Below are 15,013 nucleotides of genomic sequence, written 5' to 3' on the forward strand. Positions count from 1 at the left end.
CAGGGCGGCGCTCCATTAAGTGTCCATGAGTTAAGTGAGTATGGCCAATATGCAACCTTGCCAGAGCTGTTTCCCACTGCCGGTTACAGTGGTAGGAGGAAGCCTACGGGGGCACACTACGCTTAAGAGTATGCAGTTTGTTACCAGTAACAGAAGATCAACAACCCTGCCAACGGGCAAGGATGGAGAAATGAATAACTGGGTAAAAGTTAGAATAAGGAATACCTTTACAGGAAATGGGACAAGTGTGGATAGCTTCCTACACAGCAGCGTCCGCACGCTCATTTAAAGAGACACTAACATGGCTGGGAACCCAGCAAAACTCTACCGACTTAAATTTACTGTAGATAAGAAACGGCAAATGTTGAATCTCGATGACCACTGGGTGGATCGGATAAAAGGCCCCCAAAGCCATGAGGGCACTACGAGAGTCAACTACCACCACAAAGGAGGATTGACAACGAGAAAGCAGAAGACGAAGAGCATAGAGAATAGCATAAAGTTCTGCTGTAAAGACGCTAGACTTCGGAGGTAGGCAACAAATATAAGTGCGGTCACGAAAAACAACAGAGTAACCCACACCGTCAGCAGACTTAGACCCATCGGTGAAGATGGAAACGGAGTGGGAGTGTGAAGAAAAGTGCTCAAGGAAAAGGCGTTTCAGAACTGTAGGAGGGGTTAAAGCTTAAGTTATGCTGGCCAGGGAAGTACAAAATTTGGGAAGGGGGACCCTCCACTGGGGCAAGGACGGAACAATACGAGGAGAAACATTGGTAATACGAACCGAAAGAGAATATTGTAAGCAAGACAAATGGACAAAATGAGGAAGGTGGTGAAGCAGAACAAGACCTACAGGAGGGGTAAAAGTCCAATTACGACAGAGGCGAGAGAGAGGATGTTGTAAGGATCGTGCAAGATAGAAAACACAGTAGCGATCACGGCGGTCCTGAAGAGATAGGAAGCCAGTGTCAGCGTACAAGATGAGGGTAGAAGTTGACCGGAAGACACCGGAGCTGAGGCGCAACCCAGTATGGTGCAAAGAATCAAGACGACGAAGAGTAGAAGGAGAAGCAGAAGAGTATGAAAGGCAACCAAAATCGAGTTTAGACAGAACAAGAAAGGAGTGCAAATAGAGGAGCATGCACCTATCCACTCCCCAAGAAGTATAGGACAAAACCTTAAGTAGGTTAAGAGCCTTAGAGCATTCAACTCGGAGGTAAGAGATATGGGGCGACCAAGACAAACGAGTGTCAAAGATTAACCCCAAATGCTTTGCAGAATCTTTGTACACAAGGGGATGACCATAAAGTGACAAAGAAGGTAAAGGACGACATGCTTTCGAGTAAAGGTCATAGCACAAGTCTTAGTTGCAGAGAACTTGAAACCATGATTGGTGGCCCAAGACGACACAGCATCAATCGCAAGTTGAAGCTGCCATTGAAGGAGAGGCGAATCATCACCTCGACAGCAATGAGTAAGATCGTCGACATAAACAGTGCAGAAGATGCCAGGAGGAAGGGAGGAAAGAAGACCATTAAGAGTAACTAGAAAGAGTAGTGCTCAGAACACTACCTTGGGGTACACCTTCGTATTGCCGAAAAGAGTCAGAGAGAGTGGTACCAAGCTTGACTCAAAAGGGACGACAAGAGAGGAAGCTTTGGAGGAAGAGAGGGAGATTACCACAAAGGCCAAAAGAACAAAGTTGGGATAGAATATGGTATCTCCAGGTTGTATCATAAGACTTTTCCAGGTCAAAAAGGACAGCAACAACAGAGGTCTTCGCAGCAAAAGCAGTACGAATATGGACCTCCAAGTTCACCAGGACATCTGTTGTGATGCGGCATTTGCTAAAACCAAATTGAGAAGGAGAGAGGTGGTGATGGTGTTCCAAGAACCACATCAGACGAACATTTACCATACGCTCAAAGAGTTTGCAGACACAACTCGAGGGCAATAGGGCGGAAGTCCTTAGGGAATCTCCCGAGAGACCCCGGTTTCTGAATTGGAAGTACAGTGGCATCGAGTGTCGTCGGCAGTCCTCAGGGACTGACGACGACTCCCAGACCTGGTTATACAGACTCAGTAAATACCAAGATGTGCAAGGAGGGAAATGACGAAGCATCTCATAATGAATGTCATCCGAGCCTGCTGCCATAGAACCGCAGAGGGCCAGGGCAGACTTTAGTTCAGAGAGAGAGAGAAGGGATCGTTATAGGAAAGTCAGAGATGAGTGCAGAAATCTAAGGGATGAAATTCAAGAACGGGCTTACGAAGAAGAAAGGATTGAGGAAGATGAGAACCAGAGCTAACAGAAGAAAAGTAGGAACCTATTTTGGTCGCAACCTGCACTGGGTCCGCCACAAGAGAACCATGGGGGTGAAGAACCGGCGAGATGTCTGGAACGAATTTACCCGCAATCTTGCAGATCTTCTTCCAGATCTGCGGTAAAGGAATATCGGACGTAATAGTGGAAACCTAAGACTTCCAACTCGTGGTCCGGTGCAGCAAGTGTGGTGGTCCTGCGAAGTAAGGACCACCGCACTCGCTTTTCGAAACAAAATAAAAAAAAAATCAGCCGTCTGTCAGTGTCGGTGTTTCTTCCAAGCTGCATGCTTACAGCGGACAGCCCGAGCACAGTTCGCATTCCACTAGGGAATGCACTTCCACATGCCCCGGGAGGTAGAGCAAGGAATAGAGCGGAGGGTGGCATCGAAGATGGTGTCGTGAAAAAGGAGGAGGGCGCGAGGAAGAGGCAGAGAGAAGAGGTCAGTGAGAGTAGCACGGAGGATGAATAGGTTCCAGTCAACTTTGGCAAACTGCCACCTAGGGAAGGAGAGGAGAGGGTGAAAAGAGAAAAAGGAAATAAGGATGAGGAAATGGTCACTGTTATGGAGGTCATCAAGAACCTGCCACGTGAGATCTAAGTAAAGGGACGACGAGCAGAGAGAAAGATCAAGACAGGAAAGGGTGCGAGTTAGAGAGTCTACATGGGTGGGCTCACCAGAATTCAGAAGAGACAGGGAAGAAGAGAGGACGAATGGTTCGAGAAGGCGATCGTGTGTGTTTGTTAGAACATCACCCCAGAGGATATGTCGACAGTTGAAATCACCCAACAGGAGCACTGGCTCTGGCAAGGAGTCCAGGAGATGCTTAAGATCAGGAAGGGAAAGCAGGACATTTGGGCGAGATAAATGGAACAGACTGTATACCCACAAAAACACGAGCAGCAGAACAATGGATAGGCGATGGAAACAGTAGGGGGACGAAGGGAGTATCAGTACGAATCAAGAGAGCAGTAGAATTATGGGCTCAAGCAAGAACTGCGAGTGGGAGAAGAAAGAAAAGACTAACCACGAAAGTGACCAGGACGAGCACCAAGCATCGGTTCCTGGAGACAAACACAAAGTGGTGAAAACTGTAATCAGAAGTTGGAGTTCATGGAAGTTGGCATAAAATCCACGAATATTCCATTGAAGAATAGACGATCAAAAATCAAAAGATCAAATCAGAAGAAATCAAAATCAGAAGATCAAAAAGAGAAAGGACAGCAACAGAGAGCAATGAAGAAACAAAGTTAAAGAAGAACACAATATATTAAGTAAGCTCAGGATCAGGGTCAATAAAATCAGGGTTAGGGGGCATGGGTAAACTGAGTAAGGATTGAGTGAAGGGAGTGGGAAGACAGACCAGAGGCAGACAGGCAGGGTCCGGAGGAGGAGGAGACAACTGAGAGGGGAGGTCAAGGACAGCAGGAGGAGAGGGATGGGGCAGGAACTGGGGAGTGTACCTCAGGAAAGGCAGAAACTGAGAGGGAATCAGGAGTTAAAGAAACCTCCATAACTGGGACAGGGGGCCGGACCACCGAAATGGAAGGGGACAGAGAGTGAGTCAGAGGTGGGAGGTGAGGAAGAAAGCGATGCCTTCTTACCTGCCAGGAGGACAAATGAGAGAAGCCAGGCTTACGTTTCTGACTCAAGAGACAGGTGTTCCAGCAACAACATACTGGGCGACAGATTCAATTGTCTCAACAGGAGAAGATGAACGGGAGTGAACAGCATGGAGATTGCTAGGAGGGTGATGGACATCAGCCTGGCAGCATGGAAGGCCAAGAGACTGGGGGGGAGGGATGGGAAGGATTGGGGTAAGAAAGGAAAGAAGACACAGGAGACATGGCAGACTGGGTAGGAATGGGAAAAACTTTAGATGAAGAACCAGGAGAGGGGCCCCTTCGAAACAGAATGTAAAGGAACAGGGGTGGAGGTGGTGGGGGTGTCCGGGTCTAAGATCTGGAAACGGTTGTGAGACTGAGTAAGGTGGGAAGGATGAGGAGAGGTAGAACGCAACATGCGAGTGTAGGATATGCCAGCGAAAGGGGTGAGACAGCGAATTTGGCATCTTGCTTCAGAAAAAGGCAGACGATCCCGGTGTTTCAAGTTGAGGACGGCTTCCTCAAGTTTGTAGTGTATACATGAGCGGGAGAAGGTAGGGTGGGCCTCACCGCAATTGAGGCAGCGGGCCTGGGGAGAAGTGCAATTGGGTTTAGTGTGATCATTGGCCCTACACGTGGGGCATAGATACACAGTACTTGAACATTTGAGGACACCATACCCAAACTTCCAGCACTTACTGCAAAGTCTAGGAGAGGGAATGTACTCCTGAATGGAGCATCTGGCACCAGCAAGAATTATAGAGGGCAGAAGGGTCCTACTATCAAAGTTGATTTTCACAACTCGAAGGGGCTGACAGCGACGACCACGAGGGGTCGAATGAACATGTCTACCTGGAGGACAGGATGGCCTTGGGCTTCGAGGATATGTTTAATATCCTCATGGCAGTCTTTTAGGTCCATAACACCAGTTGCAACATGGTGCAGGAGGAGAACAGTGCCAACACTGGCATTTAACCGGGCGTTTTTGGAGACCTGAACAGGGTTCTCCCCAATGCAGGACAATTCGGCTAAATGTGTAGCACATCCGGTGAAAGAGCAGCGACGACAGGTGTACCTAAACAGGTGGGGTTAAAAAGTAACAGAGGCATCCACGGAATCAACAAGGTGTTTATGGAGTGAGAAATCGTTAGGTGTAGAATCCAGAGGGAGGAGATCAAAGTATTTAGCCCATTAAGCAGATCCAAACAAGGCTTGGTACGTATTAGTATGGGAAGGGATCTTGCGAGTGCGGTTGTGGCAGGGACAGCATTGAAAACTCCTATAGAGAGAGAGAGGGGTTAAAAGGTGCAGTAGTCACAATGAGAGACTGAGCCGCACCAGGGGACGAGGTGGTCACCGCTGGGGGCGTAGAGCTCGACCCAACCACAGAGGGGGGAGTAGTCAGGAGGGTCAAAGGAGGAGCTAGGTCTGGGACCAATGTAGCGCGGGCTACGGAGCTCGGTCTTCCAACACAGTCCGACTTGGGGGATTGGTCGCCCACCCCACGAGCCTGAGAAGTCATAAAAGGAATGGTATTTATCGACATGAAAATGAGAGGCAAGATTCTCATTCACGAATATGCCCCCATACCCACCACAGAGCCACAATTAGAGGCAGGACACCCAATAAGAGACTTATTGCCAATCTTGCTGGGGTCCCCCAGGGGTGCGTCGTGAGGTCCCACAAACGCCACGTTAAGAACCATCAGTCCGTCGAGATCAGGTTCAGTGACGAAAGGAGGATTGTCAATAAAAGGTTCCCCTCGTTTGAGACATTGGGTGCTACAGTTCTACGGGTGCAAGAGTATGCCTCCTCAAACACCCGGGTGTCAAAACAAAAGAAGGCCGAAAGAATGATCAAAACAGGCAAAAGGTCGGCGGGAAATGAGTTAGAAAGGAGAAGAGAGGGGGGGGGGGAGGAAAACGAAAACATAAGGAAAAGTTGTCCAGCACAATTTGTGAGGACAGCAGCAAGAGCGTAAGGTCACAAAAGGTCAGAGGACTGTCCCATGGAGCATCACACTCCGGCAGCCGCCCACCAAGCCCCCTTACGGCATCATCGGGCCGGACAGTGAGGGGGCAAGGTGCAGGAAACTTGTCATTAAAGCCACACATGCTGTACCGCGGTTTACTGACGTGGACAACTGTTGCGTGTTGATATTTACAAGTTGAGTAAACTGACAACTATACAGGATGTATTGAGGTATAGACTTGCTTGGCAGCTTCAATTTACACATGACGCAATGGTCTAATTGATCTATTCAGCATTCTGTCCTGATAAACATCAGTAGATGAAAGATAATAATTGGTTGGACTTGTACGAAATCGTCGCGCGTAGGAATAACTCTCTCTATTCACTACTATTGGCATCGCTCTGTGTGACAATGTTACTTTTTTGTTGACTGTTGCAAGCTGCGTCATCAATAATGATACGTCTTGTTTAAGTTAGTCAAAATCTCAAGTAGAAAAGCACTGTGTACATAGTTCAAGTAGTGGTCCTCTGTGGGTATAGTGGTCCTCTGTGGGTATAGTGGTCCTCTGTGTGTATAGTGGTCCTCTGTGGGTATAGTGGTCCTCTGTGTGTATAGTGGTCCTCTGTGGGTATAGTGGTCCTCTGTGGGTATAGTGGTCCTCTGTGTGTATAGTGGTCCTCTGTGGGTATAGTGGTCCTCTGTGTGTATAGTGGTCCTCTGTGGGTATAGTGGTCCTCTGTGGGCATAGTGGTCCTCTGTGGGTATAGTGGTTCTCTGTGGGTATAGTGGTCCTCTGTGGATATAGTGGTCCTCTGTGGGTATAGTGGTCCTCTGTGTGTATAGTGGTCCTCTGTGGGTATAGTGGTCCTCTGTGGGTATAGTGGTCCTCTGTGTGTATAGTGGTCCTCTGTGGGTATAGTGGTCCTCTGTGGGTATAGTGGTCCTCTGTGGGTATAGTGGTCCTCTGTGTGTATAGTGGTCCTCTGTGGGTATAGTGGTCCTCTGTGGGTATAGCAGTCCTCTGTGGGTATAGTGGTCCTCTGTGTGTATAGTGGTCCTCTGTGTGTATAGTGGTCCTCTGTGGGTATAGTGGTCCTCTGTGGGTATAGTGGTCCTCTGTGGGTATAGTGGTCCTCTGTGTGTATAGTGGTCCTCTGTGGGTATAGTGGTCCTCTGTGGGTATAGCAGTCCTCTGTGGGTATAGTGGTCCTCTGTGTGTATAGTGGTCCTCTGTGGGTATAGTGGTCCTCTGTGGGTATAGTGGTCCTCTGTGGGTATAGTGGTCCTCTGTGTGTATAGTGGTCCTCTGTGGGTATAGTGGTCCTCTGTGGGTATAGTGGTCCTCTGTGGGTATAGTGATCCTCTGTGTGTATAGTGGTCCTCTGTGGGTATAGTGGTCCTCTGTGGGTATAGTGGTCCTCTGTGTGTATAGTGGTCCTCTGTGGGTATAGTGGTCCTCTGTGTGTATAGTGGTCCTCTGTGGGTATAGTGGTCCTCTGTGGGTATAGTGGTCCTCTGTGTGTATAGTGGTCCTCTGTGGGTATAGTGGTCCTCTGTGTGGGTATAGTGGTCCTCTGTGTGGGTATAGTGGTCCTCTGTGTGGGTATAGTGGTCCTCTGTGTGTATAGTGGTCCTCTGTGGGTATAGTGGTCCTCTGTGTGGGTATAGTGGTCCTCTGTGGGTATAGTGGTCCTCTGTGGGTATAGTGGTCCTCTGTGTGGGTATAGGGGTCCTCTGTGGGTATAGTGGTCCTCTGTGGGTATAGTGGTCCTCTGTGTGGGTATAGTGGTCCTCTGTGGGTATAGTGGTCCTCTGTGGGTATAGTGGTCCTCTGTGGGTATAGTGGTCCTCTGTGTGGGTATAGTGGTTCTCTGTGTGGGTATAGTGGTCCTCTGTGTGGGTATAGTGGTCCTCTGTGTGGGTATAGTGGTCCTCTGTGTGGGTATAGTGGTCCTCTGTGTGGGTATAGTGGTCCTCAGTGGGTATAGTGGTCCTCTGTGGGTATAGTGGTCCTCTGTGGGTATAGTGGTCCTGTGTGGGTATAGTGGTCCTCTGTGTGGGTATAGTGGTCCTCTGTGGGTATAGTGGTCCTCTGTGGGTATAGTGGTCCTCTGTGGGTATAGTGGTCCTCTGTGGGTATAGTGGTCCTCTGTGGGTATAGTGGTTCTCTGTGTGGGTATAGTGGTCCTCTGTGTGGGTATAGTGGTCCTCTGTGTGGGTATAGTGGTCCTCTGTGTGGGTATAGTGGTCCTCTGTGTGGGTATAGTGGTCCTCAGTGGGTATAGTGGTCCTCTGTGGGTATAGTGGTCCTCTGTGGGTATAGTGGTCCTGTGTGGGTATAGTGGTCCTCTGTGTGGGTATAGTGGTCCTCTGTGGGTATAGTGGTCCTCTGTGGGTATAGTGGTCCTCTGTGGGTATAGTGGTCCTCTGTGGGTATAGTGGTCCTCTGTGGGTATAGTGGTTCTCTGTGTGGGTATAGTGGTCCTCTGTGTGGGTATAGTGGTCCTCTGTGTGGGTATAGTGGTCCTCTGTGTGGGTATAGTGGTCCTCTGTGTGGGTATAGTGGTCCTCTGTTTGGGTATAGTGGTCCTCTGTTTGGGTATAGTGGTCCTCTGTTTGGGTATAGTGGTCCTCTGTTTGGGTATAGTGGTCCTCTGTTTGGGTATAGTGGTCCTCTGTTTGGGTATAGTGGTCCTCTGTTTGGGTATAGTGGTCCTCTGTTTGGGTATAGTGGTCCTCTGTTTGGGTATAGTGGTTCTGTGTGGGTGGTGGTCCTCTGTGGGTATAGTGGTCGTGTGTGGTTGGTGGTCCTCTGTGGGTGGTGGTCCACTGTGGGTGGTGGTCCTCTGTGGGTGGTGGTCCTCTGTGGGTGGTGGTCCTCTGTGGGTGGTGGTCCTCTGTGGGTGGTGGTCCACTGTGGGTGGTGGTCCTTTGTGGGTATAGTGGTCGTGTGTGGGTGGTGGTCGTGTGTGGGTGGTGGTCCACTGTGGGTGGTGGTCCTCTGTGGGTGGTGGTCCTCTGTGGGTGGTGGTCCTCTGTGGGTGGTGGTCCTCTGTGGGTGGTGGTCCTCTGTGGGTGGTGGTCCACCATGGGTGATGGTCCTCCGTGGGTGGTGGTCCTCCGTGGGTGGTGGTCCTCCGTGGGTGGTGGTCCACTGTGGGTGGTGGTCCTCTGTGGGTGGTGGTCCTCTGTGGGTGGTGGTCCACTGTGGGTGGTGGTCCACTGTGGGTGGTGGTCCTCTGTGGGTGGTGGTCCTCTGTGGGTGGTGGTCCTCTGTGGGTGGTGGTCCTCTGTGGGTGTTGGTCCACTGTGGGTGGTGGTCCTCTGTGGGTGGTGGTCCACTGTGGGTGGTGGTCACTGTGGGTGGTGGTCCTCTGTGGGTGGTGGTCCTCTGTGGGTGGTGGTCCTCTGTGGGTGTTGGTCCACTGTGGGTGGTGGTCCTCTGTGGGTGGTGGTCCTCCGTGGGTGGTGGTCCACTGTGGGTGGTGGTCCACTGTGGGTGGTGGTCCTCTGTGGGTGGTGGTCCTCTGTGGGTGGTGGTCCTCTGTGGGTGGTGGTCCTCTGCGGGTGGTGGTCCTCTGCGGGTGGTGGTCCTCTGTGGGTGGTGGTCCTCTGTGAGTGGTGCTCTATGGGTGGTGGTCCTCTGTGGGTGGTGGTCCTCTGTGGGTGTTGGTCCACTGTGGGTGGTGGTCCTCTGTGGGTGGTGGTCCTCCGTGGGTGGTGGTCCTCTGTGGGTGTTGGTCCACTGTGGGTGTTGGTCCACTGTGGGTGGTGGTCCTCTGTGGGTGGTGGTCCTCTGTGGGTGGTGGTCTTCCGTGGGTGGTGGTCCTCTGTGGGTGGTGGTCTTCCGTGGGTGGTGGTCCTCTGTGGGTGGTGGTCCTCCGTGGGTGGTGGTCCTCTGTGGGTGGTGGTCCTCTGTGGGTGGTGGTCCTCCGTGGGTGGTGGTCCTCTGTGGGTGGTGGTCCTCCGTGGGTTGTGGTCTTCCGTGGGTGGTGGTCCTCTGTGGGTGTTGGTCCACTGTGGGTGGTGGTCCTCCGTGGGTGGTGGTCTTCCGTGGGTGGTGGTCCTCCGTGGGTGGTGGTCCTCTGTGGGTGGTGGTCCTCCGTGGGTGGTGGTCCTCTGTGGGTGGTGGTCCTCCGTGGGTGGTGGTCCTCCGTGGGTGGTGGTCTTCCGTGGGTGGTGGTCTTCCGTGGGTGGTGGTCTTCCGTGGGTGGTGGTCCTCTGTGGGTGGTGGTCCTCCGTGGGTGGTGGTCTTCCGTGGGTGGTGGTCTTCCGTGGGTGGTGGTCTTCCGTGGGTGGTAGCTTCCGTGGGTGGTGGTCCTCCGTGGGTGGTGGTCTTCCGTGGGTGGTGGTCTTCCGTGGGTGGTGGTCTTCCGTGGGTGGTGGTCCTCCGTGGGTGGTGGTCTTCCGTGGGTGGTGGTCGTGTGTGGGTGGTGGTACTCTGTGGGTGGTGGTCCTCCTGAGGGAGAGGGGGGCTGTTAAGATTATGGCTGTAGAAATAATACTGCTTGTGTGGGAGGCCGTAGAGATAGTATTACAGGTGTGGGAGGCCGTAGAGATAATACTACAGGTGTGGGAGGCCGTAGAGATAGTATTACAGGTGTGGGAGGCCGTAGAGATAATACTACAGGTGTGGGAGGCCGTAGAGATAGTATTACAGGTGTGGGAGGCCGTAGAGATAATACTACAGGTGTGGGAGGCGGTAGAGATAGTATTACAGGTGTGGGAGGCCGTAGAGATAATACTACAGGGGTGGGAGGCCGTAGAGATAGTATTACAGGTGTGGGAGGCCGTAGAGATAATACTACAGGTGTGGGAGGCCGTAGAGGTAAATCTACAGGTGTGGGAGGCCGTAGAGATAATACTACAGGTGTGGGAGGCCGTAGAGATAATACTACAGGTGTGGGAGGCCGTAGAGATAATACTACAGGTGTGGGAGGCCGTAGAGATAGTATTACAGGTGTGGGAGGCCGTAAAGATAGTACTACAGGTGTGGGAGGCCGTAGAGATAGTACTACAGGTGTGAGAGGCGGTAGAGATAGTACTACAGGTGTGGGAGGCGGTAGAAATAGTACTACAGGTGTGGGAGGCCGTAGAGATAATACTACAGGTGTGGGAGGCCGTAGAGATAATACTACAGGTGTGGGAGGCCGTAGAGATAATACTACAGGGGTGGGAGGCCGTAGAGATAGTATTACAGGTGTGGGAGGCCGTAGAGATAGCACTACAGGTGTGGAAGGCCGTAGAGATAATACTACAGGGGTGGGAGGCCGTAGAGATAATATTACAGGTGTGGGGAGGCCGTAAAGATAGTACTACAGGTGTGGAAGGCCGTAGAGATAATACTACAGGGGTGGGAGGCGGTAGAGATAATATTACAGGTGTGGGGAGGCCGTAAAGATAGTACTACAGGTGTGGGAGGCCGTAGAGATAGTACTACAGGTGTGAGAGGCGGTAGAGATAGTACTACAGGTGTGGGAGGCGGTAGAAATAGTACTACAGGTGTGGGAGGCCGCCGTAGAAATAGTGCTACAGGTGTGGGAGGCCGTAGAAATAGTACTACAGGTGTGGGAGGCCGTAGAGATAGTGCTACAGGTGTGGGAGGCCGTAGAGATAGTGCTACAGGTGTGGGAGGCCGTAGAGATAGTGCTACAGGTGTGGGAGGCCGTAGAGATAGTGCTACAGGTGTGGGAGGCCGTAGAGATAGTGCTACAGGTGTGGGAGGCCGTAGAGATAGTGCTACAGGTGTGGGAGGCCGTAGAAATAGTATTACAGGTGTGGGAGGCCGTAGAAATAGTACTACAGGTGTGGGAGGCCGTAGAGATAGTACTACAGGTGTGGGAAGCCGTAGAGATAGTGCTACAGGTGTGGGAGGCCGTAGAAATAGTACTACAGGTGTGGGAGGCCGTAGAGATAGTACTACAGGTGTGGGAAGCCGTAGAGATAGTGCTACAGGTGTGGGAGGCCGTAGAGATAGTACTACAGGTGTGGGAAGCCGTAGAGATAGTGCTACAGGTGTGGGAGGCCGTAGAAATAGTACTACAGGTGTGGGAGGCCGTAGAGATAGTGCTACAGGTGTGGGAAGCCGTAGAGATAGTGCTACAGGTGTGGGAAGCCGTAGAGATAGTGCTACAGGTGTGGGAGGCAGTAGAGATAGTGCTACAGGTGTGGGAAGCCGTAGAGATGGTACAACAGGTCTTGTATTATGGCTGAAGAACCCTAAAACAAAAGAACATAGGGAGTATTAACAGGTGTTTGCTGTCAGCTGGTAGACGGTTGAGTATGCAACAGGTGTTAGCTGTCAGCTGGTAGACGGTTGAGTATTCAACAGGTGTTAGCTGTCAGCTGGTAGACGGTTGAGTATGCAACAGGTGTTTGCTGTCAGCTGGTAGACGGTTGAGTATGCAACAGGTGTTAGCTAGCAGTTGTATGTCAGGAGGGGTGAGTTTTATTAAGCATTACCCCCGTCCATGACCGAGCTCAGGAATTTAATATTACTTACATTCTTGGGTATTTGTCCGGTCAAAATATGCCGCTGTTAGCTAACAAAATCCGTTTTCTGTTGATGGCCATACATGTTTGTTTTTTTCAGGGATATTCCAGGGCGGGTAGGAAGCCTACGGCTGGTCCACTAAGTGTTAAACATAGTGTGGTGCTTTGTAGCGTTAAAATAATGCTTATTATTGACGTATAGTCAGGTTGGAATTATCGAGCATAGTAATGGGCAAAGAAAAACTATTTTCCTAGTATTGGTATTAATATCTGGTAACTGGTATCTCTCTGGTCAATGACTATGAAACAAGCGTTTTAAAGGGTAGTTAGGACTGAGGTGTCGCAGGTCCTGGGTGAGGGAGGGATTACGGTGAACGTAGGGGATTGGCATTCAAGCATTATGGCATTATGGCATTAATGGCATTATGCATTCAAGCACCAAATTCAAAAGTCCAGTTATGAATGTAATGTACAGGTTTTCCAATTATGAATGTTATTTTACTGGGTAAATATATATGTTGAAAATGTTGTTTGCTAGGCTGGTGAGGAGGTAAATTTAAGAATTAAATAGGTTTAGTGGGATCACGAGCTGCGTATCCTCCACCCTCCCTAGCAGTGAGAACTGACCACTCACGGATATACTTCCTCTTTAATATCTTCCTCTCAAACGTTGGAGACTATACTCCTCCAACGAAAAGTGTAAATGTTTTGGATGTGTTGGGTCAGTGGCGTAAGACCTGGTTCTAGTCACACTAAGGATCTGGACCTTCAAGTTGTTCCACGATTTATTTTCCTCGCCTCTGGAGGGAACGTCATTCTCGATCCAATTTGCATTTTACTTTCTTAGTGACGTGTGGCGTGAGCATATTTCTTGAGCTAATGAGTCTATTTTTTTCGAAGCATTGGTTTAGATTTGCATTTTGTAGCTGCTGTTTTTCCCAGCTTATTTCTGCGAGGTCTTGGTTTACTAGTTCCCAGTTAATATGTTTATTATTAAAATTTAATTTCCTGTATTCTCCTCAGCCGGCAGCTGAGCGGACAGAACACTGGACGCGTGATCCTGTGGTTCCGGGTTCGATCCCGGGCGCCGGCGAGAAACAATGGGCAGAGTTTCTTTCACCTTGATGCTCCTGTTACCTAGCAGTAAATAGGTACCTGGGAGTTATTCAGTTATCACGGGGCTGCTTCCTGGGGGTGGAGGCCTGGTCGAGGACCGGGCCGCGGGGACACTAAAGCCCGGAAATCGTCTCAAGATAACCTCCTTGGATTTGGGACTGGCTGAGCAAGATGGCCCATGCTTGCCTGAACTTCAGTTAGGTTGTGACCCGAGTAACAAGTATTTGTAATCATTATGTTCTAGATCACCGTAATTGGTGTAAATAAGGTCTAGTGTGTGTTCTTTTCTAATTGGGTCTACTGTTTGCTGGTTGAAGGCACATGTCACTCATCCCTAAGTGGTTACTTGTGTGGGATTGTTCATTTTAGCTACTTCCTGGAATTCTCAGATATAACTGTATTTGCTACATTTTTCTATTTTAGGCGTCGTGTGATGAAGTCTCCAAGGAACATGATGTTTGGGGCTGAATTGGCAAGGTTTTCTAAGCAGTATTCTATTTTCATTAGTTGGTTTCTAAACTGCTGAGGATTTGCCTCTGGCGTAACCACATTTAGGATCTCTATTTTGAGTATCAGCACTTCCACCATATTGTTTGTGGTGTTGAGCAGCTTAGTTCAGACGAGTGTCTCCTTGATGTAGAGGCTGACCCCACCCTGTGGTCTGTGCTTCCTGTCACATCTGAAAAGATTGTATTGTGGTAGCCATATTTTACTATCAAAGTAAAATATGGCCACCAAATATTTACTTTTAAAATATTTACTTTTGTGAGAGTTTCCGTTAGGGCTACAAACACAGCTGTAAAGTGGTCTTTGTTTGATTTGCGTGTTTTTATTCCCCGAATGTTGGCAAATACGAATGATGTTACAGTATGTGTGGCGGTGCTGGGTGTTTTATCTAGTGTTAATATCTATAGTTGTGGTAAGGGGGCCACAGTGTTCGTCTTCTCTGTAGTGTGTGACCGAGTTAGTGGCAGCGTAGCATAAAAGCATGACTTACGCTGGCAGTAAGCAAGGATATGTAAGATAATGAAATAATCTTCTCAAACAAATAATATTCCTCAATAAATAGAACTTTACAGATTTACCTCCAGTGGGTATAATAAACATATCATTAATAATTGACATCAACATGCATAATAAATGAACACAGTCATTATTATAATTGTTAGATCCGGCGATAATCACTACATAATATTTGCAATTATTTGCCATAATTCACCTCCATACTAAGAAGTACCTCATATAATTTAAAGAGTGGAAATTGCCTAAACCTCGCTTACCACAGTGTAGGATGAGAGGCCGTTTATTAACTACTTCAGCACACTCAACAACACTAATGTATTCATAGGATAACTTAGCCGGAGATTCTGAAGGTCGAGGTGTTAATAACTTTATGGTGCTGAACACGTCCCTGTCCTCGCCTGCACGTCCCTGTCCTCGCCTGCACGTCCCTGTCCTCGCCTGCACGTCCCTGTCCTCGCCTGCACGTCACTGTCCTCGCCTGC

At 49.8% G+C, this 15,013-nt stretch overlaps 1 protein-coding gene across 1 annotated transcript; it reads left to right on the forward strand.

Moving 5' to 3' along the window:
• Window positions 1–980: 980 nt before the first annotated feature.
• Window positions 981–12,148, forward strand: LOC123759941 (putative per-hexamer repeat protein 5). The gene is made up of 4 exons (XM_069325512.1): window positions 981–1,028; window positions 1,279–1,540; window positions 10,420–11,162; window positions 11,282–12,148. Exons 1-4 carry the CDS (start codon window positions 981–983, stop codon window positions 12,146–12,148), a joined length of 1,920 nt encoding a protein of 639 aa, XP_069181613.1.
• Window positions 12,149–15,013: the final 2,865 nt, after the last annotated feature.

The sequence above is a fragment of the Procambarus clarkii genome, chromosome 16 (assembly GCF_040958095.1).
Source record: "Procambarus clarkii isolate CNS0578487 chromosome 16, FALCON_Pclarkii_2.0, whole genome shotgun sequence".
Taxonomy (NCBI): Eukaryota; Metazoa; Arthropoda; class Malacostraca; order Decapoda; family Cambaridae; genus Procambarus; species Procambarus clarkii.